Below are 22,088 nucleotides of genomic sequence, written 5' to 3' on the forward strand. Positions count from 1 at the left end.
CTGAATGTAGCACCAAGCCTGGGGCTCTCCTTCCCCACCCGCAGGGAATGAATTAATATACAGAGCTATTAAGGGCAGTGAGAGAAAGGAGGTAAGATTAGAAGATGAGTCTGTCTGTCCCGCTTATTCAAACAAGTGTTCGCTTTACACCTTTCTTTAGCCAGGCCTTAGGATAAGTTCTTAGCACAGGCACCAACCTATTGTCCTGGGGAGAGTAAGACCTGCACATCTTGGACAGCTGAAAGGAAGATAATTAATTATTTTTATAATTAATTATTCATCTAGTCATTTCTTTGACATGTTTGATGTGGACATAGATGTAACAAGCTAGGTGATGTTACAATCAAATAGTCATTGTCTTTATGAGGAGAGGAAAATAAGTACAGATGAATGAACAAAATAATCAGCTTGAGAAAAGGGCTATGAAGGGAAGGAGTAACGTTCTGAGAGAATAAAGTGTGAGTTGAAGGAGATGATGGTGCTGGTGGCAATCAGGGTTTGGACTCAGGAGTTATAGTTCGGGGTAGGAGTTCTGTGAGAAGTTTGAATGAAGTTGAACAGGCAGTTGGATTTAAACTTGGGACTCAGAGAAAAGTTTTGGGTAGGAAATACAAATTTGTTATTTTCAGCCATGGAAACGAAGAGACGTCCTAAGGCAAAAAGAGCACAGGAGGCTCTACACTTAGAAAAGGATTCGGACACTTTTACGTGTGAACAAGAAATTTACCAAAACAATTTACAAAAAGGCTTCCGGGTCCCTCCTCCAGACTACATTTCCCAGAATTCCGTGGAGAGGCCGCGTGAGACCAGGAATCGCTCCCAGCAGCCTCCGGCGCAAGCGGCTTTGGGTAATTATGGCGACCCTCAGAGAGTCTCTGTCGCTGTGGACCCTCCTGACAGGTTCTCGAGGTCCTAAACGGGTCTGTTTCCGGGCCCGAAGTTTTCCCAAGCCCGGCGCTCTGCTGCAGCCGCTTCCTGGGCCCTGCGGGGCGAAAATGCCATGCTGTCGGTTCAGTTCCGAGGCCAGTAAGTGACCGCTAGGGCGCTCTGGGAGCCCAGCCTGCTTCTGGCTGGCGAGACCCACGCGGAGCCCCACCTCCACCCGCACCCCGCCCCTCCCGCAGCGCGCCCTTGCCTTCAGTCGGCCTTCTTCAATACCAGTAGGGCCTGTGAGCTCCCGCGTTTTTCATTCGTTTACCCTCTTAACCAGCAGTGCCGGAGCTCGGCCTTCCTCCGTGCTAAGTGTAGGGGACACGCGTGTTTCCCCGAAGGAACTTTTGGTCCAGTGGGGAGGAGGCAGTGCGTTGTAACCCGGACTCTGATAGGCGAACGCAAATAAGACTAACTCAAAACTAGGTTGCAAGGGCGGAGAGGGGTTCCTGGAAAGGTTAAGACCAAAGTCGAGACCTGGTTAACTATGCTGGGGAAGAAATAAGGAGCATTCCAAGTAGAGGAAACAGCATAAGCAAAAGTCCGGAAATGAGACTGAACACAGGTAGTTTGGGAACCCATTTTGGAGGTAGGATTGATGAGAAGGGTTGGCTATGACTTTGGGTCCAGGTTTAAAAGGAGAAATGTGTTGCCTCCCAAGTTTCTGACTTGAGCCGTTGAGTGGAGAGTGGTCCTATTTATAGCAAGACAGAAGGTTAATTGTAGCAGCAGTTTTTAAGAGGGAAGGTAGAGGAGTGCAGGTAGGGGAGAAAAGGCAGTAGATGAGGTAAAGAGATGGGAAAAGAGGAAGAAATCAACGTTTGCTTTGGACACATTAAATTTGAGGTGCCTCTGAGATTCAAGTGGAAGTGTCCAGTATGCCCACTGATCACTGAATGGTAGCTGAAGCTGGGGGAACGGGTCAGATTGTCTGAGGAAAGGGTAGTGCTGAACACCTGTTGGGTGCCAGCTACTGGGCGCCAGAGATGACAAGAGAGTTCTGGTCTTGGAAAATCACTGTGGCTAGTCGGGGACAGTGAAACAAGCAGACTACCTTGGCATTTTTCCTAATTGATGTTGGGAGCCATTGGTGAATTTTAAGCATGGGAGTGACCTTAATTAAATTTTAAAAATTAATTTTTTTCTGGTTTTATTGAGGTATAATTGACATACAACAGCATGTAAGTTTAAGGTATTCAGCATGATGATTTGAGTTACATGTATCATGAAATTATTGCCATGTTAAATTTAGTTAACATTCATCCTCCTATGTAGATACCAAAGAAAAAATAAAAAAAAATTTAGGATTTACTATCTTAACAACTTCCATATACACCATACAGCAGTGTTAAGTGTAGTGATCATGTCGCATGCCCATCACTGCGTCCGTAGTACTTATCCTATGACTGAAGTTTGTACCTTTTGATCACGTATATCCAGTCCTCCCCCACCTCTGGTAATCAACACGCTGTTCTCTTTAGAGTTTGGGTGTTTTGTTGTCTTTAGATTCCATATATAAATTATATCATACAGTATTTGTTTTTCTGTCTGACTTGTTTCACTTACTATAATGCCTTCAAGATCCATACACATTGTCCTAAATGTCAGGATATCCTGCTTTTTTATAGCTGAATAATAACACACCATATTTTCTTACTCATTCATCTGTCAATGGACATTTATGTTTTTTTCATGTCTTGGCTATTGTAAATAATACTTTTGTGAACATAGGGGTACAGATATCTCTTTGATACAGTGTTTTTGTTTACTTTGTAAATATTCCCAGAAGTGGAATTGTTGGATCATATGATAGTTCTATTTTTAATTTTTTAAGGAACCTTGTGCTGTTTTTCATGGTGACTGTACCAATTTATAGTTCCACTAATAGTGCACAGATTCCCTTTTCTCCACATCCTAGCCAGCATTTGTTAATCTTTTGTCTTTTTGATGCTAGCCATTCTACCAGGTGTGAGACAATATCTCATTGTGGTTTTGATTTGATTATCCCTGATGATTACTGATCTTGAGCACCTTTTCTGGTACCTGTTGGTAATTTATATATCTTCTTTGGGAAAAAAATCTATTGAGGTCCTTTCCCCACTTTTTAAATTGGATTGTTTGTATTTTGGTATTGATTTGTATGAGTTTTTTATATATTCTGGATATCCTCTTACCAAATATATAGTTTACTAATATTTTTTCTCATTTCTAGGTTGTCTTTTTATCATGTTGATTCATTCTTTTGCTCTGCAGAAGCTATGTAGTTTGATTTGTCCCATTTCCTTATTTTTGATTTTGTTGCTTGTGTTTTAGGTATCATATTCAAAAAATCATTGCCAAGACCAGTGTCAAGGAGCTTTTTCCCCTACATTTTCTTCTAGTTTTATGGTTTCTGGTCTTTCATTGACATCTTTAATCCATTTTGAGTTAATTTTTGTGAGCAGTGTAAGATAGGGGTCTAGTTTCACTCTTTTACATGAGTATCCATTTTTCTCAGCATCATTTCTTGAAGAAACTATGTTTTCTTCATTGCATATTCTTAGCTCCTTTATCAAATAGTCAAATATTAGTTGACCATATATATTTGGGTTTATTTCTGGGCTCAGAGTTGTATTCCACAGGTCTATGTGTTTGTTTGTATGTTAGTAACATACTGGTTTGATTACTATAGCTTTATAGTATAGTTTGAAATTAGGAAGTGTGATGTCTCTCACTTTGTTCTTTCTCAAGATTGCTTTGGCTATTCAGGGTCTTCTGTGGTTCCATATACAATTTTTCATTTCCGTAAAAAACACAGTTGGAATCTTGATAGGGATTGCATTGAGTCTATAGATGGCTTTGGGTAGTATGGACATTTTAACAATATTAATTCTTCCAATCCATGAACACAGGATACCTTTTCATTTATTTGTGCTGCTTTCCTCAGTGTCTTATAGTTTTCACTTCTTTACTATTTTATTGTTTTTAATGCTATTATAGATGGTATCTTTTTTAAATTTGTTTTTCAGAAAATTTGTTAGTGTATTAGAAATGCTACCCATTTTTTTAATGTTAATTTTGTATTCTGCAACTTTACTCAATTTGTTCATTTAATGTAACATTTTGGCATATTTTCTATACCTATAGGATTTTTAATATATAAAATCTTGTCATCTGCAAATAGAGACAATTTTACTTCTGCCTTTTCAGTTCTGATGCTCCCCCTCCCCCCCCGCTCCCCTCCCCCCTCTGCTCCCCTCCCCTCTCCCTCCCTTCTCCCTCCCCTCTCTTTCCCCTCTCCCTCTCCTCTCCTCTTTTCTCCTCCCTAATTGTTCTGGCTAGGACTTCCAGTACTGTGAAGTAGTAGTGATGAGAGGGTACCCCTTTCTTGTTCCTGATCTTAGGGGAAAGGCTTGCAACCTTCCACCATTGAATATGTTAGCTGTGGGTTTGTCATATATGGCGTATATCATATTGAGGTATGTTCCTTCTACACCTTAATTTGTTAAGAGTTTTTATCATGAATGGATGTTGAATTTTGTCAAATGCTTTTTCTGCATCTCTTGAAGAAATCATAAGGTTTTTTTCTTTTATTCTGTTAATGTGATATTTCACATTCATTGAGTTGATGTAGAACCATCTTTCCATTCCAAGGATAAATCCCACTTGATCACGGTGAATGATCTTTTTAATGTGCTACTGAATTCATTTTTGTAGTATTTTATTGAGAACTTTTGCGTTCGTATTCATCAGGGATATTGCTCTGTAGTTTTCTATTAGTGTCCCTTTCTTGCTTTGGTATTAGGTTAATGCCAGCCTTGTAAAATGAGTTTGGAAATGTTCCCTCTTCTCTGGTTTTGGAAAAATTGGAAATGATTGGCGTGAATTCTTTAGGTGTTAGTAAAATTCACCTGTAAAGCCATTTGGTCCTGGGCTTTTTTTCATTGGGAGATTTTTGATTACTGATTCAATCTCGTTCTGATTCTCTGTGTCTTCCTGAATTGGTTTTTTAAAAATTTTTTAATTTTTTAAATTACATTTTACATTTAATGTAATTTTGTATTGTTTCAGGTGTACAGCATAGTACAGATTGGTAGTTGAGTACAGCATAGGAAATATAGTCAATAACATTGCAGTAATTATCTATGGGCTAGATGGGTGCTGGAAATATCAGGGAACACTTTGTAAAGCATATGATTGTCTTCCTGATTTAGTATTGGTAGGCTGTATGTTTCTAAGAATTTTTCCAGTTCTTTTAGGTTGTCTAGTTTGTTAGTGTATAGTTAGTTGTTCATAGTGGCCTCATAAACCTTTTTTTGTATTTCTGTGGTATCAGTTGTGACGTTTCCTTTGTCATTTATAATTTTGTTGATTTGGGTTCTTTTTTTTTCCTTGATTAGTCTAGCTAAATGTTTCTCAATTTTGTTTATTTTACCAAAGAACCAACTCTATGTTTTGTTACTCTTTCCAATTATTTGGATTACACTTTTAGGAGATTACTCTGGTTGTTCTGTGGAGAATGTTTTATAGTGAAGTCGGAATAGAGACAGGGAGTCTGGTAAGGAGGCTAAGGCAGGAGGTGAGGATGACCTTGAATAGGGTGGTGACAGTGGGAAATGGAAGATTAAAGAAAATTTATGAGATGTGACAGGCAGTATATTCTGTGTCAGTGCCTTTTTTTTCAAATGGAGATAATCGTAGTATTTATGAGGTAATTGTGAGGGTTAAATGTGCTATGTAAAGAACCTAGCTCAGTAAGTCCTGGCCCATAGTAAATATCTAAAAAATGTCAGCTGTTAGTATTGTTACTACTGCTGCTATTGGCTAAGTGTGGAGGGTAAAGGAAGGTGTCTGGCTCACATGACCTACTGAATGGTAATAAGGTATGGAATAGTAGGAGAAGCAGGTGTAAGAAAGGAGAAAGTTGATGGGGTTCTGCTTTAGTAATATTGAAGTGGGTGTGAGACGTCTGTTGGGTTTTTGGCTGGAAGGTGATCTTGGCTGGAGATTCAAATTTGGAGTCTCCAACATAAAGAAGTAAGTTATAGGAGGCGAGGAAATCATCCACTGAGAATGTGAGAAGGGAGAAAAAGAAGGATGTAGTTCAGAATCATCAGGGACACCAGCAATTACACGACTAGCAGAGGAAGAAGTGGCCGGGAAGGAATGGCTTTCGTTTCTTCCCTAATGGAAGTGGAAATGGAGGTTAGGCAAACGGATGGGCAACCTGCAGGGGACAGAACTGAGATCTGCATCTCCTCTCCTGTCCGTGGCTCCTCCATGAAACCACATGGCCTCTTCAGTATCATGTCCAGTAATCCAGGCCTCTGTTTTCTAGCTGCAACTTTTCAGCCTAGAATTTTCCCCTCCGTGTTTCTCTGTCCTGTTTGGGCCACTGGGAAGCCATCCTTGACCCCACCACACCCTCCTTGCTCCCAGGCTATGTGTAATTCCTTCCTCAGCAGTCACACGACTCCCGCGCCTCGCTTAACTGAGGTGCACTATGATTGCGATTGATCTAGGCTCTAGAATCAGATAAACCTTGGTTTAAATCTTAGCTCTGTCACTTAATAGGTAGGTCTTTAAGCAGGCTCCAGTATCCTCATTTATAAAATTGGGATATCAATATCTATTGTGGGTTGTTCTAAGCAGTCCTGAAACTGTATGTAATGCCTGGCATATAGAAGACAACTCTGTAAATGAAAGCAGCCATTATTATTATTATCATTACTATTATTACATTAATTACTTTTTTCCTGTTGCTTCCTCCACTAGACTTTGAGTGTCTTTTTGGCAGAACTGTATCATCATCATTGTGAATATTCAATACATTTTAAAGGAAGGAATGAACCAATAACTGTATCTCATAGATATTAGCGTTATGTGTATTGAGGTAGACATTGTAGACACTAAATCATTTTTATTGTTAACTTTTCTATGTAGAAGTCATGTTGGCTTGTCATTTTTTCCATTTCTTATTTGATAAAATTATTTTAACAGAATCTGGTAGCTCAGCGATCAAGAAGCCTACATTTATGGATGAAGAAGTCCAGAGCATACTCATCAAGATGACAGGCTTGGATTTGCAGAAGATTTTTAAGCCAGCTATGCAAGAACTGAAGCCACCAACCTATAAGCTAATGACTCAAGCACAGCTGGAAGAGGTACATGGATGCAAGAATATTGGTAGAATACTCCTCTATAAAGGGTTAATGAAGATTTCCAGAGGACCCTCCAGATGCTAATAGTTGTTCTTCCACAGGCAGTAATGAGGGGGAGTTCCAGGCACAGAACTGAGAGAAGGAATATGCAGGGGCAGGCAGAGGATCAGGGAGCAGGGCACAGTTAGGCAGCCTGTGCATGTGGGTCGGCAGGTCTGGGTGTTTAAGCAGAGCATCCTCTGCTCTAAAACCAGTCTGAGCATCCTTCCTTTGTCCTGCTGCTCCAGCTCCCTTCCTGGAGGAACAGTTGTCTTGAGCTGCTTTCAGACTGAACCTTTGGTGAGATTACAAGATCCTTCTGAACAGCATTCTGCTCCAGGTGCCAGGGTCCTCCCGAAGTCATAGGGATTGAGTACTTTGTGAAAAAGGCTTCAATTTATAAATATGTGAAGGATTATTGCTCTTCTTACTAATTCAAAAGTAATTTATAATCATCGCAAAAATTCAAATATCCAGTAGTATTCTATCTATATCACATGAAGAGCCAGAGCCCCCCCTTCACCTCTCAGAGGAACCATTGTTAACAGTGCAATGTGGGGCAGTGCGGTCAGTGGTTAAGAACATGGGTTGGAGTGGAGTAGCCTAGGTTCAAATCCGTGCACTGCAACTTCCCAGCAGTTTACTTAGCATTTGTGTGCCTCTGTTTTCTCACAATAGCATTAACAGAAGGAGGTCACGATAACATCATAAGGTAGTTGTGGACCAAATACATTCAGAGTATTTGAACAATATGTGGCACATAGCAAGCACCCAATAAATGAAGTCCTTTATTCTATCTCAGGCAGCTTTTGGGTCATGGCTCTGCCTCAGAACACTCCTTTGCTGTTTTGAGAATGGTTGAGCCTGTAGCTGGTGCTCTCAGCCAAACCACAGAGGCAAAGACCAGGGCCCAGGAGCCCACTTGCTGGTTTACTCACTGACTCATGGCTATGGCTTCTACTCTTTGTAGTCCTTAGTGTTTTTGATTACTGTCTGCTTTTGTCAGATGATCCTTTGGTCTGCAAACACCTGGCTTTCCTTAATAATATTTTATTTCATTAGGCTACAAAACAGGCAGTTGAGGCAGCTAAAGTACGATTAAAAATGCCACCGGTTTTGGAAGAGCGTACACCAATAAATGACGTGTTAGCTGAAGATAAGATTTTGGAAGGAACAGAAACAGCCAGATATGTGTTTACTGACATATCATATAGCATACCACATCGGGTGAGTATATGTCTAATCATGAATTGATCTTTATTTGAAATACTTTGTAGAGATGGGACTGAGGGACAAGGGTCAACTTCATGTGACCCAGCTGTCTCTGAATCTTCCACACCAGAATTTCTGTGTCTGTTTGAGAATGTTCTGAAAGATACAGCTTAAGGGAGAAGAGAAATGCAGACCAGCCCCACATGATGTGACCATTTCCCTACAGACTATGAACACAGTGTATTTCAGGATGACTGCGAAGAAAGAGACAGGCGTACTGAGACAGGACAAGGGGTTTACAGACAGAAACCCACTACCAGAACACGAATAGGCAAAAATCTTCAAGGATGGAAGAAGGGAGATTCTTCCTGTCCAGGTTAGACTGACTTCCTCAGCTGATGCTTTTTGGAAAGGTAGTGTTTCCTTCCTGAAAATACTTGATGATACCAAAAACCCAGACTACCTTAATTTTTCAGAATTTGCAGTAAAAATGGTGTATTTCCCCAGATAATTTTCAGACAGCACCACTTCTGCTGTAGTTTTTACTCTCTATCTCCTCTTCCCTCGATTGCCAGTTCCAAAAGAACACTCTGACACCTATAAAGTATATCAGTTTTGTGTTTGAACCTTTTCAAGTAAAGAGTAAAAATTGTAATTTCTAATACAGTTCAGCCCACGGAATGCAGTCGAATATTACAGTGCTAGGGTTGGGAAAAGGACCGCCCCACATTAGTCTTTTTATTGTATATGATTATGGTTAGGAGACATGATTCGGGCAACATTTCATGTCTCTGCACGAGCCACCCATATATCTGATACATACATATCACAGGGTTTCATTTTAATTATAATTTTTGCTTGGGGGTGCTTTAATAAATGTTTGCCATGCTGTCAAGGCTGGTTTGTGGGAGCATTCTGTAATCTGAAAGGAAGAAAGGAACTTGAAATTCAAACTATCAAAATAATTTTGAGAAACAATTGTGTTATTTTGACATCTGCCATTATTTATTTCTAAGTGCTTTGTTTGATGAAAGTTTTAATTATATTATCCTTAAAATGCATTCAGATTCTTTATCTCTGAACAGCTGAGTCAGTACCATCCCGTTAATTTAATCAGATATGTATCCATTATCTGCTATATCCACAGCTCTTGAGTAAGTTACTCTGGGTGTTGCAAAGAATTATAATCCACAGTCCCGGCCCTTTTCTGGTTCTATAACAATATCTGAGAGGTGTTAAGAGTCCTGCACATGATAAATTGTCAGTTGACTGGAGTAAGTAGAATTCAGAGAAGGAGGTGATCTGCCTGCCCCGGATGTGGCAGGTGAGAGCGGAGAGACCAGAGGCAAGTGGACCAGTCAGTCTGATACATCTGTGTTCCATGCCACTATGAGGAATCACAGTGGTGTGGATTATATTCCATAGTCTTGGGTCTGTTGCTTTTATCCCCAGAACTTTAAATGTAGATCATAAAATAGTAAAGTCTGTTTAGGTGAGACTTTGTTATGGGGAAATTAAACAATTTGAAAAGGTTTTAAAAGCATGTCTTTTTTCTGAAATGCATTTAGATGAATCTCACAGCTTTTTTTAGTTGAACCATTTTTTATGTATTGAACCCGTTTTAGGACTATAGTTGGCACTTGGTAAATACTTTCATTCTAGATTTCCGATTGTCGGAGGCACAGCAGTGATTAGTGAAGGAAGTGTCAAGTCTTAGCCAAGGTTTAGAGGTTTAAAATTATCATTGAAATCATGCACATGATTGCATTTTATGTTTTCCAGTTGTACTTTATATTGTTGATTGCAAATTATGCTTATAATGGTGTTTAGAGGGGCACAGGAACTAAAAATAAGTCCTCATAAACTCATCCTTGATTATATTTTCTACTTCAGGAGCGTTTTATTGTAGTCAGAGAACCAAGTGGCACACTACGCAAAGCCTCTTGGGAAGAACGGGACCGGATGATACAAGTTTATTTCCCAAAAGAAGGTCGGAGAACTTTAACACCAATCATTTTCAAGGAAGAAAATCTTAAGGTGACTTAGTTTCATAGCATCAGTGGTGATGGCTTCTTTGTTGATACACTTGGCTCTGGTGCTGCTGAGCATTTCGCTTTGGAAGACACAGATAAACATTTCTAATGATAACTCAACCAGAGTTACGTATCTTGTAGCTGGGGCTTGAATTCAGGGATAACAGTTACAAAGCCTGTGTTATTTCTACACACCTCTCGGTGGGCACAGATGTGGCCGATATGTGGGTGGGTAAGCCTGCCATGGCATCAGGATAGGTGTCGAACTCTCATGTTCTTCCTGTCTAATTCCACCTCTGCTGTGTGATTTTAGACCATGTACAGCCAGGACCGACATGTTGATGTCCTCAATCTTTGTGTTGCCCAGTTTGAGCCAGATTCTGGTGAATATATTAAAGTGAGTATATTTTGTAGATTCTAAAATATGGGCTTAAATATGATTATGAGTAAGATTTTTAACCTAGCACAATGAGTTAAGTTATAAACTTTGATAGAGGGTGAAAGAAGGGAGATACTTGAACACCTATCAAGGACCTGATGTTTATCAGACATTTTATCCTTACGACAACCCTTGAGTTAAGAATGAGAGAATTTAAGCTTGAAGAGTGAAGTAGCTTGCTGAAAGTTGCACAGATAGTGTAGAGTTGGGACCCAAACTTGACAAAGCCAGTTCTTTTTTTCAATTTATAACACAGGAACAAACTTAACTACAGTTTACCAAAATGCAGTGTGCATGTGTCTTACATTCAGTTTAATAAGTCGTCATGGAGTAGGTGATGACGTCAGCTGGGGGAGGGGATGCTGTGTCAAAGCTGGCGGTCCAGAGAAGATTGTAGGGAACGGTGCTACCTAAGGATACAGATAACTTACCACCTTAGGTCTAAGATGTTAGGTGCTAAAAGAAGGTTACCATGTGCTCCGTGGGAAGGGTTCATAGGGATCTTAAAGAGGTTCTAAAAGTAAGGTGAGAAGAGGTGTTTCGGGGAGAGGGGACAGTATGAACAGGCGGGAAGCAACAGTGTATGTTTAAGAAATGGCCAGTCATCTGATAGGCTTGTACATGCAGTGTCTATGTAGGGGGTGGTTCAGGATTAAACTAGGGGTAGATGGGTCCCTGTCACAGGCAACCCTAGATGCTAGGCTGAGGCATCATGACTTCAATCAGGGGGTCTTTGAAAGCCTTTGAGCATAGGACTGCCCTCATCTAAGTCTTCAATCTGGAAGGAGAACTGAAGGACTATTAGTTAACAAGATGGAAGGGAGTCGTTGATGGGTAGGGTAGCTGCTGAGATGGGGAGAAAGGGAATGAGTGAAAGGATATTTTTTATTTCTTTTTTTCCCTAGTGACCAAGCAGTAGCAGTCCATTATATTCAGTGGTCTATATATGTAATTGGTGCTTCATAAATAGTGGTTGGCTGCTGAAAATTGATACGGCTATGAATGTTTGGCAGACTCGTTCCAGGCTGCCATGCGCATCTACAGTGGAGGGTTGGTCTAAATCTAACCTACTGGTTAATGATAGTGGAGGCAGGTATAAGTAGACCTGGTTTTGCTTATGCTTCCTTGGGCAATACTCATGCTAGTAAATGTATATCCAGTAGTGCTACTCACTTTATTTTCATGTTTCTGAAAAAAACTGTATCTTACGTGGACAGATTCATCATCAGACCTATGAAGATATAGATAAACATGGAAAGTATGACCTTTTACGTTCAACAAGACATTTTGGAGGAATGGCTTGGTATTTTGTAAATAAGAAAAAGATTGATGGTTTACTGATTGACCAGATTCAGAGAGATTTGTAAGTATGATCTTAATTAGTAAGTAAGAGAAATTCTTACCATTATATTTAAGCTGTTATTTTTCCAGTGATAACAGTGTACTGTCCATTGATAAATAGCTTTCACTTACCTTAGTTTATTTATGGGTTTGTTTTTCCAGCGTAACCCAGTTTTCTGTGTTTGCCTTTGTGTTATGTAAACACAGCTAGATTCTTCGAAAGAGTAAGTGGCTTTGGATCTGTTCTGTATACCTGGATATTGACTTATCCCTGGCATGGTCAGTGCTTGTGGGTATCAGTAAACTTTCCAGATACTCAAAGGGCATTAAGTAAGAAAGTAAATAAGTTGACATAGCTTGGGGGTGGGGGGGTGCGGTGAACTTATTTTCTGGCGGGACTACTTCTAGGGCTTTTCAGTAAAAGTCATTTATGAAAATACCCTTGGTTTTGATATTCCTTGGCTTTTGCAACATCTAAAGGTATTTAAGGTTACCTTACTCAGAGTTGCATGAAACAAAGAACGTCTGTTGTATTTTAGGATGCTCACAGCCTTCTAGCTGAAATAATAGTGTACTTTACAACTTGTGATAAAACAGAAGAGAAAATTCTTTTTGAGTATCTTTCTATTGATTGGATTAGAATGGCCAAAATGACAAGGGAAAGAAACCAACTAAGAAAGTTGGCTTTCCACAAAAAGCCCTTTCTGGACTCAAAAGTCTGAAGTACAAGAAGCAGGTGTAATGAATTGTCACCTTCAGACTAAGGTGTTTTGATTCACAGAGTGTCTGCTATGTTTTCCAAATCATTCATACAAAGGTAAGGCATTTGTAACTAACTAGAAGGTGCCATAGACATGTCTAATAAATACAGCTCATATTTGGAAACCATTATTTCTTATAGAAACAGCATTCTTAACAGGTGGTTTCCAGCCAGCCCACTGCAGCATGTGTAGTGTAAACCAGTGCGGAGGGCAGGAATACAAGGTCTGTCCAGAAAGTATCCATCCATGCACTATGAAAAGGACACTTACTGAAGATACAAAATATAAGAAACATTGTACATAGCGACAGTGGTGCCTCATTCCCCTTCAAAGTGGGCACCTTGGGATCTCACAGTTCTCCCAAATGCCATTGGCTGCCCCATCATATTTTCCTGAAAGTCATTGACATTTTGAAATCTCTTGCCTTTCAAAGGTGATTTTAGTTTTGGGAAAAGTCCCAAAGTCGCAGGATGCCAAATCTGAGTCTAGGGGGGCAGAGTCATCTGGGTGATTTGATGTTTTGCCAAAAAAACTCTGCACAAGATGTGATGCATGTGCAGATGTGGTGTTGTGATGAAGCTGCCCATCACCAGTTGCCCATAGCTGCGGCCTTCTGAATCATTCAAATAGTTTCCCTGGAGGAATGTTCCAGCTTAATGCAAAATTTGATGCAGATTCCATGCTCTTCTGGCCCAGTCCTTTTGAATGTGATGGCCCCACAGTACACATGCTCACTCAACGGCATCTACTGCCCCCACTAAACTAGTAGTGAAGTTGTCATTGTTCACACATATGCATTCCAGTCCACTTGAATTGGTTGCCAGGTTACATTGATGTCACTTCTTGTTATATTAACAATGGCTGGACTTTTTCTGGACAGACCTCGTATACATACTCTCATCCCAAATAAATGGGACTGGCTGGTGGTCATGAGGATACTCAAAATTAAATTGCTTTAGGTGCATGACAACTGACATTACCTGTGAATGAATTTTCTTAAAAGTTTCTCAAATGTAATCATTCTGAACTTATTTTACTATAAAAACGAACTTTTTCATAAGAAATAAGAGCAACTCAGAAATGTCCGAATTTGAACATTTTACTGAGGTATATTAACATGTGATAAAACTCATTATGACATGTAAAACTTACATCTGAAGCAGTTTATTTGCATATGAGGAAGGAGTTTTATTTTTTGAATTTTTTTATTTTTACTTTAAAATCATGTTTATTCTATTACAGTTGTCTCAATTTTTTCCTTTTCCTTCCTCCACCCATCCCACCCTGTCCCCCTCTCCGTCAATTCCCACTCTGTTGTCCATGTCCGTGGGTCACTAATACATGTTCTTTGTTTAGTTCCTTCTCCTTGTTTCCACCATTGTCCTTGGGGAAGGAGTTTTGTGTACTGAGTTAACCTTTCCTACTCTGCAGAAGTAAAACTGTTCTGTGGGAATTCTGTACTGGACAGCTTGCTGCAAATCCCAGGTTAGCCAGTAGAGGGTGCATGTCCTCATTGAATGGAGCCCAGGCCAGAACTTGGATTCAGCAAGCATTTCAGGCTCAAGTCCCACTGTTGGTTTTGAATTGAGATTCTTTTTGAGCGTGTACCTTTTTTAAAATTTCAAATATGGCTGGTCGTGAAACTAAATCGTCCTTTGAGACACAGGCATGAATGTAATGAAGCCTTAAACATGATTCTAATATTACAGAAACCCAGTTAAGCTCTTTACAGGGTCACCCGCTGAAGCTCTAAAGGGATTTATTTTTATATTATTTATTAATAATATTAATTATATTAATTAATTTTTATTATATATTTGAGGAGATACTTTGTTGCCACATTTATTAGACTTTGTTAGATTATAACAGATTTATTATGAACATTTTTGAATTTTTTTCCACCGGAAAGTTTTACTACAGGAGCAGGTCTGGTTTCTCAGTTCCCGTAAGGGATGGGCCTTAGGGTGGATGAACCTTGGGATAAGCCCAGAGCATTTCTTTAAGACGTGAGAAATTCTTTACCTACTCCCGAGTCACCCCGCTCTTTAACCCCTAGCTCAAGTGATAGGAAAGCAGGGGAGGTCAGAGTGATAGCTGGGGGAGCACTGAATTAGGGTGTCCGCACTGCCCCCCAACCGGAAGCCAGTACACAGTAGAACCACAAAAGCACAAGCATACTAGAAGGGTTATTTCTAAATACCCCCTCAGCTTTGAGGTGGTGAATAGTAGGAAGGTGCTGACTCATGAGAAGGTAGTGATTGTTTGGTGAAGGACAGGGAAGATTTTATTTTGTTTCATTGAGAATTTAAGGGTTCTCTTATTTTTTAATTATCTTTTATTATGCTATTACAGTAGTCCCAATTTTTCCCCCGTTGCCCACCTCCACCCAGTACCCCCTCACTCCCTTACGCCATCCCCACATCGTTCATGGGTCTTATGTGTAAGTTCTTTGGCTACTCCATTTCCTGTGCTGTACTTTACATCCCTATGGCTATGCTCTTAACTGCTTATTTGTACTTCTTAATCTCCTTAACTCTTAACCCATTGTTTATAATTTCTAAAAATGTAAGTATAATTCTGAATTGCTTTCTTGCTCTGGCTTCATCTTAGACAGTTGTGTGACACAGACATTAGACCACTGGAGCAGAACCTGGCCCTCCTTTTATGTGCATTTCAAATTTGCTTCACTAGAATTTTTCTTTATAACAGGCTCCTGTAAATACACAGGTAGCCTGGGTGTCTTTCCTTGGACTTCTAGTAGGGGTCTTGTAAAGGCATTTATCCACTAGTTCAGAGTCTCAATGAAAATTTTGTTAGCAGGAAACCACTGCTAACAAACACTTAAAGGCAGTGGCTCTGAGCAGCCCTCTGATGACTAGCTTGTGGCTTATGTGAGATGAAGGTATATTCCTATCCTCTGAGTTGGATTACATTATTATCTGCTGGTGGAGTGGGCTGGCCTAGAAATCATCTACCATTAGGAATGATGTTTCCATGAGAAATGATGCTGCTTCCAAAAGTAATTCAGCCACTTTTAGAATATATTCACTTCTCGAATTGGACACGGCCTGTTGAGAATCCTGCCCTACCTAATGTAGAGTTATGAATCCTAAATTAGCTGATTTCCCGGAAAATTCTTTTGAAAATATAAAACTGGAGGATTAAAACATTTTTTTTCTGGCCCAAGGAAAACATGAAATGTAATTTAGCTTTGAGTTGGCACACCCTTTTGTAGGACTTAGCAAATGGAGAAAACAGTAAACCCTTTCTCCCTAGAGTTGATGACGCCACCAGCTTGGTCCAGCTGTATCACATCCTCCATCCAGATGGCCAGTCAGCTCAAGAGGCCAAGGAGCAGGCCGCCGAGGGATTACATTTAATTAAGGTAAAGTGAATTTTTTCCCCATTGGCTCTTGCGTGATGATAATTTGGGAAGAATTCTGAAATAGGTAATTATTTAATGGTAACTCCACAGATTTGTGGCCTTGAAACAGTGATTAAAGCCCTATATTTCTCCATCCTGGACACTAGGAACAGTGGATGTGGGTGGGGAAGCTGCAGCTGGTGTCTGAGAACCTTAGATACTGGGGCCACTGCCCCCTTGATTTTTGTAGTACCTTCATCTGAACTGATCAAGTCAGAAGAGCATGGTGGAGGACTCGGTGGCATGTCTCCATTGCAGCTTCCTGTCCTTCCGTATGGTCACATTCTTGTTCAGGTGTCCAGAAGGGGAGATGGCAGTGCTTGTCTATGACTAAGCCTTAGCTGCATTATTGTTTTGAACTGCAGACCTCTCAGACCATGGGTTTACACATATTCCTCTGTAAATGTTGAGAGCTGATACTTTTTTCAGGAAGGGAAGGGGAGATCATTGTATAATTTTCATCTCTTCTGATATTCAGAATAGACATGGTTTTGTGGATCTGGCTTCTATCCCGATATCATCTTGTGCATTTGCAAAGCAGTTATAGAGTTTATTAAGAGTAAAATGACCAGTGATGAACACTAGGAGGAGCAGAGAGGAACTACAACACTAACACACTGATTTTCTGTGACCAGATGCTTTGGGGAAAAAACACTCTTTAAAGTGAAAAATTAGTTTGCTGATTCTGATCTTCCAGATTTCTCTTGAACACAATAGCTCTCATTTTGATTTGGCAGAGGTACTAGATCAAATTTTTTCCTTAGTTTTTTCCTGAAAGATGGTAGCCATATTAGGATACTTCTGGTGTTTAGTAAAAATTAGTATTTATGTTTGAACTGTGCTGGATCCTGTTTTTCTGTCTTCATGTATGCTTATTGCTCTATAATCAAAAAATCATTGTGAAACTCTGAAAGCTTTCTAATCTGGTACTAATCTACTACAGAAATGTTAATGATGTCTAAAAATTAAAAACTTTGTAGATTGTGTATGTTCGAATGCTTTAAAACTTTTTTTTTTAAATTTAAACAGGTTTTTGCAAAAACAGAGGCACAGAAGGGAGCATATATAGAATTAACACTGCAAGCTTATCAAGAAGCATCCATTAGCCATTCTGCAGCTTCCTGAAAATACTTTTCAAATAAATTTCCTTTTGCTAAATACTAACTGGCTTTCTCTTAATATTGGTTGAGCTGAGTGTTTAAAGGTACTGGTTTTGAGTTCCCCATAATTTTTTTTAAGTTCAGTTCCAAAAAATTCCCCTAACAGAAATACAAAGAAAACTTACCTACTCTCTTTCCTAGGCTACAAAGGGATAATTGAGAAATGTGTTTTTGTGTGCCTGGGTATTAATTTCTCTAATCATATAAGTGTAGCATAAGAAAAAAAGTACCATGCCTTTCAGTGTTACAGAGCCCAGCTTAAGGATGTTAGAGGATCTGGGGATTCAGACTCAGGCTGCAATCAGGGCAAGGCAGAAGAGGCCCAAGCCAGACTGAGGGAACTAATGCAGTGAGATTATGAAAAAAGGTTAAGAGAATTACAGTATGGCTAAGAAAAAAATGTGGTTGATTTAGTGATGCAAAGAGAATGCGGGCTGATGTGTACAGTGAGGCTTAGTTTTGGCTCACCACTCTAAAGCTAGATGTTTATTTTTATTAGAAAGGAAATTTTGAAGTGTCTTTAATAATTCAAAAGATTTTATGATATTTGGTACAATGACAGTTTGAAAAAAACAAAGCCCACCTCTATTTTAGTTAACAAGGAAACACAGTGACTTTGATGATACACACAATTCTTAAAACAAAGAGGGAGTTCATCAAAATCTAAGAAGTTTCTTTCCAGAGTCCACAGCACTCTGGTCAGGGTGATGATTAATACCTGTCCATAATAATGATCCATTTAGTAGAGTAATGGGAAACATTACTATTCAGTCATCCAAAATCTCTTCATCCAGATTGATATCTGTTGTGTCAATATCTTCTAATTCCAAATTATCCAAATCTACTTCCAGTTCGAGTAAACTCTATGAAAAAAGGAAGAGGGTGCATTATGTGGTACTATGTTAAAGAAAAGTTCTGATTCATGATCCAAGGAGAACTGAAACAATGCAGGCACACCTTGGAGCTATTGCAGATTCAGTTCCAAACCACCACAATAAAGTGAATAGCTCAATAAAACAAATCACATCAATTTTGTTTCCCAGTGCATATAAAAGTTACGTTTACCCTCCACTGTAGTCTATTAAGTACACAATAGCATTATGTCTAAAAATGTACATACCTTAACTTAAAAAGACTTCACTGCTAAAAAATGCTAACCATCACTTGAGCCCTCAGTGAGTCGTAATCTTTTTGCTGGGGTGGGGGTTCACCTTCAGTGTGTAAAAAATGCAGTAAAAGTGCAATAAAATGAAGTATGCCTATAGTCCGTCAAAAAGGGTCTCCTCTTTCCCTTTCCAAGCCTCTGCTCTGAAACTGATTACATGACTTAAAATGCAGAGGCCTGCACACCTTGCAGACATTCACAGGGAGGGAGAGGTGAGAGGCTGGGGTTCGATGGGAAGTTGGGGATGATGGACATACCTTTTCTTCTTTGTTGGCTGAGTGGGCTGCTGTGATAATGGGATTAGGAGAAGCGGGTTTCCCATCAAGTTCCTGAAAGCCCAAGTGGAAATATGTAAGAAGACAAGAGAATTCGTTCAGGAATTTAAAAGTTTTCCCCCCAAGGGAAGACCTATCAGGGTTAGGAAGTGGGAGATAAGTACTTAATCAACAAATCTCAACAAGATTATCTCATTAGCACTTTACTGACCTGTTGAGCTACAGATCTTGAGGGCTGAAAGCCTTTTGCCTCTTCCATAACATTTCTTTCTTCATTTGGCTATCAGAAGAAAAACAATAAAATGAAGTATTCTGAAGCTGTAATTCATCTGTGAAGTTGGTTTAAACCCGCTATTAGCTTTTATTCCAACAATGATATGTAGTGTTCAAAACCTTGAGTCCTGAATGCACTTTCACCCTGTATTCACACCAAAGAATGCCTGGCACCCTGGCCACTCACCGTGACAAGCGGGTATTGTTTAGCTGGCCACAGACTGGTATGGGTTTCCTTCACCCATTCTTCTGCAACAAAGGCTTCTTTTAATCCAGGGAAAAGGTTTTCATACTCCGTTGGATCAGCAAGGGATTCCGCTGCTTTCTGATTGACTTTTGAGAGATTCTCTCTCCACAGTTTCACCACCCTAATATAGATATCATGGAACGAAAGGGAGACTAAATTTGTGTACTGTTTTTATTTGAAACATTTCTTCCTAAAATTACAAGTCTGTACCTTGAAACCTGACTGGGTAAGTAAGTCCGGGCCAGGAAGGCAGCTTCTGGCAGTCGCCCAGTTCTAATCAAGAGCTCCAGGCAAGCATCAAGCCTAAAGATTAGAAAGCAGAGGCAGTGTTACCCAGAATAAACTCTGCTCTAACTCTGGCATACAGGGACATAGATTCAGTGTTGCAAAGTCAGCATTCCCTCTCCAACTCCCACAGATGTGCCTCATTTCTGTCACTGAGCCCATTAACTTGTCATCACCACAATCCATGGACTCCAGGTGTGAAGGGTGAGAAAGCTTTGTGACCATTTTCAATCTCCTTGTTTTAACAACTAAGGAGAATCAAAAAGGGCTTTTCAAGGAAAGGTAAGGCAAGACAAGGCAGGTGGGATAAGCACCTTTTAAAGGCTCCAGGAGACAAGGGAACAAAACAGGTTCACAAGTGGGAATATGGAGGGCAGTGTCCCCAACATGGGGTGTGCTGGACAATCCACTGATGTCCAGTAGGAAAACACCCACGTGCCTATTCTTAATTTCTTTTTTTAAGCTGGATGTGTTGTAGAATGCAGAATTCTTTTGATTTTAGAAAGGTAATACAGTACATATAATTACCTAATACCAGTATCAAAAAAATTAGAATATCCTGCAGTAACATAAAAACTAAATGCTATTAAAACATACCCAGTGGCATAAAGGTAACTAAGTATTTCAGAGTTCAGGTCAGGTTTTGCCATCAAATTAGTTATTTGTTATAGTTTTATTTGCAGTTATAACTATTCAGAATATTTTTGGATTTTTGAATTGGTAAGGAAGAGTGGATCCAGTCTTACAGGTATAAAATTTAAAAATATATTGTCTAATTATATGAAATACATAAATATCAATAAATGGTAAATACACAGACTGGGATGCACATTCAAAGTTTTTATGATAGTCATGGGATTTAAAAAGCTAGCATGTAGGGCACGATTAATGAATACTTTTGTGTTTTATTTCATGACATGGTCAACTACTGTTGAAATGATTTGGTTTGTACTAACTGCCAGACTTAAAAATAGGATATGTTTATGCTTGACAGTTGGACTCAAATCTAAGAGTAAATGGCATCTTCATCTCCCTTTATTCTTGCCATGAATAGATCAGAATTATCTGATTTGAGTAAAAGCATCAACTATTCAGGTACCAACTGGAGCAGCACAAATAACCTGCCATCATAATAAAATAAAATATTTCAGCCAGTAAGTGGCAGGGCTGTTGAGAAATTTCTCCCAATTAAGCCTCCCTGAAGAGCTCATTTTCCTCAAACATTTAGACCAAATGGGCTGAGAGGATCCCTTGCTGAGGGGGGTTGTGTCCCCACTAGCGACACCATTTGGTGGCCAAAAATCAGATCTCTGCGTACGGTTCATTCTTCACAATCCTCTACAAAAACCACCTCAAAGTCAATGCCAAGAGTAAGTGCTTTTAATTCCTATGGCTGGGTTAATACTTACTTGCCCTGTAAGAAGTAGCTCATGAATGCCACATTATTTTTGCCATCTCTCTCTGCACCCTCTGCTAGCTTGTTCACCATACTAGCATTTCCAGAGGCAGTGGCCAACAGCAGCAGACCCCCATAATCCTGTGCATGGTGCAGGCACTCCTGGGCTAGGCCAAACTGACATTTACTAATGGCAAGCTCAGCAAGTTGTTTCCACTTCTGTTCTGACTGTAAGAAAGTTTCCAAGTTAAAATATCTTTGGAAATAAACATCTGAATTTCCAACATCAGTATTACTCTCTTAACCCAAACAATACCATGCTGACAATGGGAGATATTTGACACACACCCCCACACACCCCCCGCCCCCCCGGCAGAAGTAACACCTGCTTGAGTGTGGTTGGTAGGGTGGTAATATGGGTGTAATAATTTATAGTTTCAATTTGAACATTTCACCTAAAATGTCATGTGGTGTGCTTGAGTGTGATATTGTTATGTTGCAGAATTACACGCTTATGATTTTGTAATAAAAGATTTTGTAATTAAAAAGGTGTTTATTTGTGCTGGACCTCGTATATTGAGCTGTGCTTGTTAATCTCGTTCTATCAAAATAAAATGGAATGACAAAATGTATAATGAAGAAATGGAAGTTATTCACATATTCAAAATTAATTCAAACAAATCAATTTTGGTGATACATGAATAATCGTCAACCCACTGTATTTTTATTTTGTAGTCAAAATAAAAAAACCATGTAATAGAAGTTTTAATGTAATTAGATTGCCATCATTTTAATGAGTGATTTAACACCATCTTTTGAAAGATTAGAAAATTGTTTCTTGTGTCCTTAAATATTTAGTAATAAATATCTGTCATTTGTAGCTTTTAAGAATTCAAAATGCAGCACATTTGGATGAGCTTAACATAGCTCAAATTTATTTTGTACATCTGAAAATAACTTACCAGTAA

The 22,088-nt window shown here is 39.4% G+C and overlaps 2 protein-coding genes across 2 annotated transcripts in view; one reads left to right on the forward strand and one right to left on the reverse strand.

Moving 5' to 3' along the window:
* The first annotated feature begins 827 nt into the window (after positions 1–827).
* On the forward strand, positions 828–17,576 carry MRPS22 (mitochondrial ribosomal protein S22). Its single transcript, XM_054595451.1, has 8 exons — positions 828–1,026; positions 6,910–7,073; positions 8,172–8,336; positions 10,215–10,358; positions 10,668–10,751; positions 12,011–12,156; positions 16,172–16,280; positions 17,349–17,576. Exons 1-8 carry the CDS (start codon positions 855–857, stop codon positions 17,442–17,444), a joined length of 1,080 nt encoding a protein of 359 aa, XP_054451426.1. The 5' UTR covers positions 828–854; the 3' UTR covers positions 17,445–17,576.
* COPB2 (COPI coat complex subunit beta 2) overlaps positions 17,482–22,088 on the reverse strand; it is a 33,728-nt gene continuing 29,121 nt past the window's right edge. Inside the window, exons 17-22 of the mRNA XM_054595450.1 lie at positions 21,134–21,348; positions 19,650–19,742; positions 19,380–19,560; positions 19,131–19,199; positions 18,902–18,973; positions 17,482–18,342 (exon numbers count right to left, since the gene is read on the reverse strand). Of these exons, the coding sequence (XP_054451425.1) occupies positions 18,247–18,342; positions 18,902–18,973; positions 19,131–19,199; positions 19,380–19,560; positions 19,650–19,742; positions 21,134–21,348 (726 nt within the window). The 3' untranslated portion in view covers positions 17,482–18,246. The remainder of the gene's footprint in view (positions 18,343–18,901; positions 18,974–19,130; positions 19,200–19,379; positions 19,561–19,649; positions 19,743–21,133; positions 21,349–22,088) is intronic.

This window comes from Pteronotus mesoamericanus, unplaced genomic scaffold, assembly GCF_021234165.1.
Source record: "Pteronotus mesoamericanus isolate MK-2021 breed Mesoamerican mustached bat unplaced genomic scaffold, CSHL_Meso_final scaffold_54, whole genome shotgun sequence".
Lineage (NCBI taxonomy): Eukaryota > Metazoa > Chordata > Mammalia > Chiroptera > Mormoopidae > Pteronotus > Pteronotus mesoamericanus.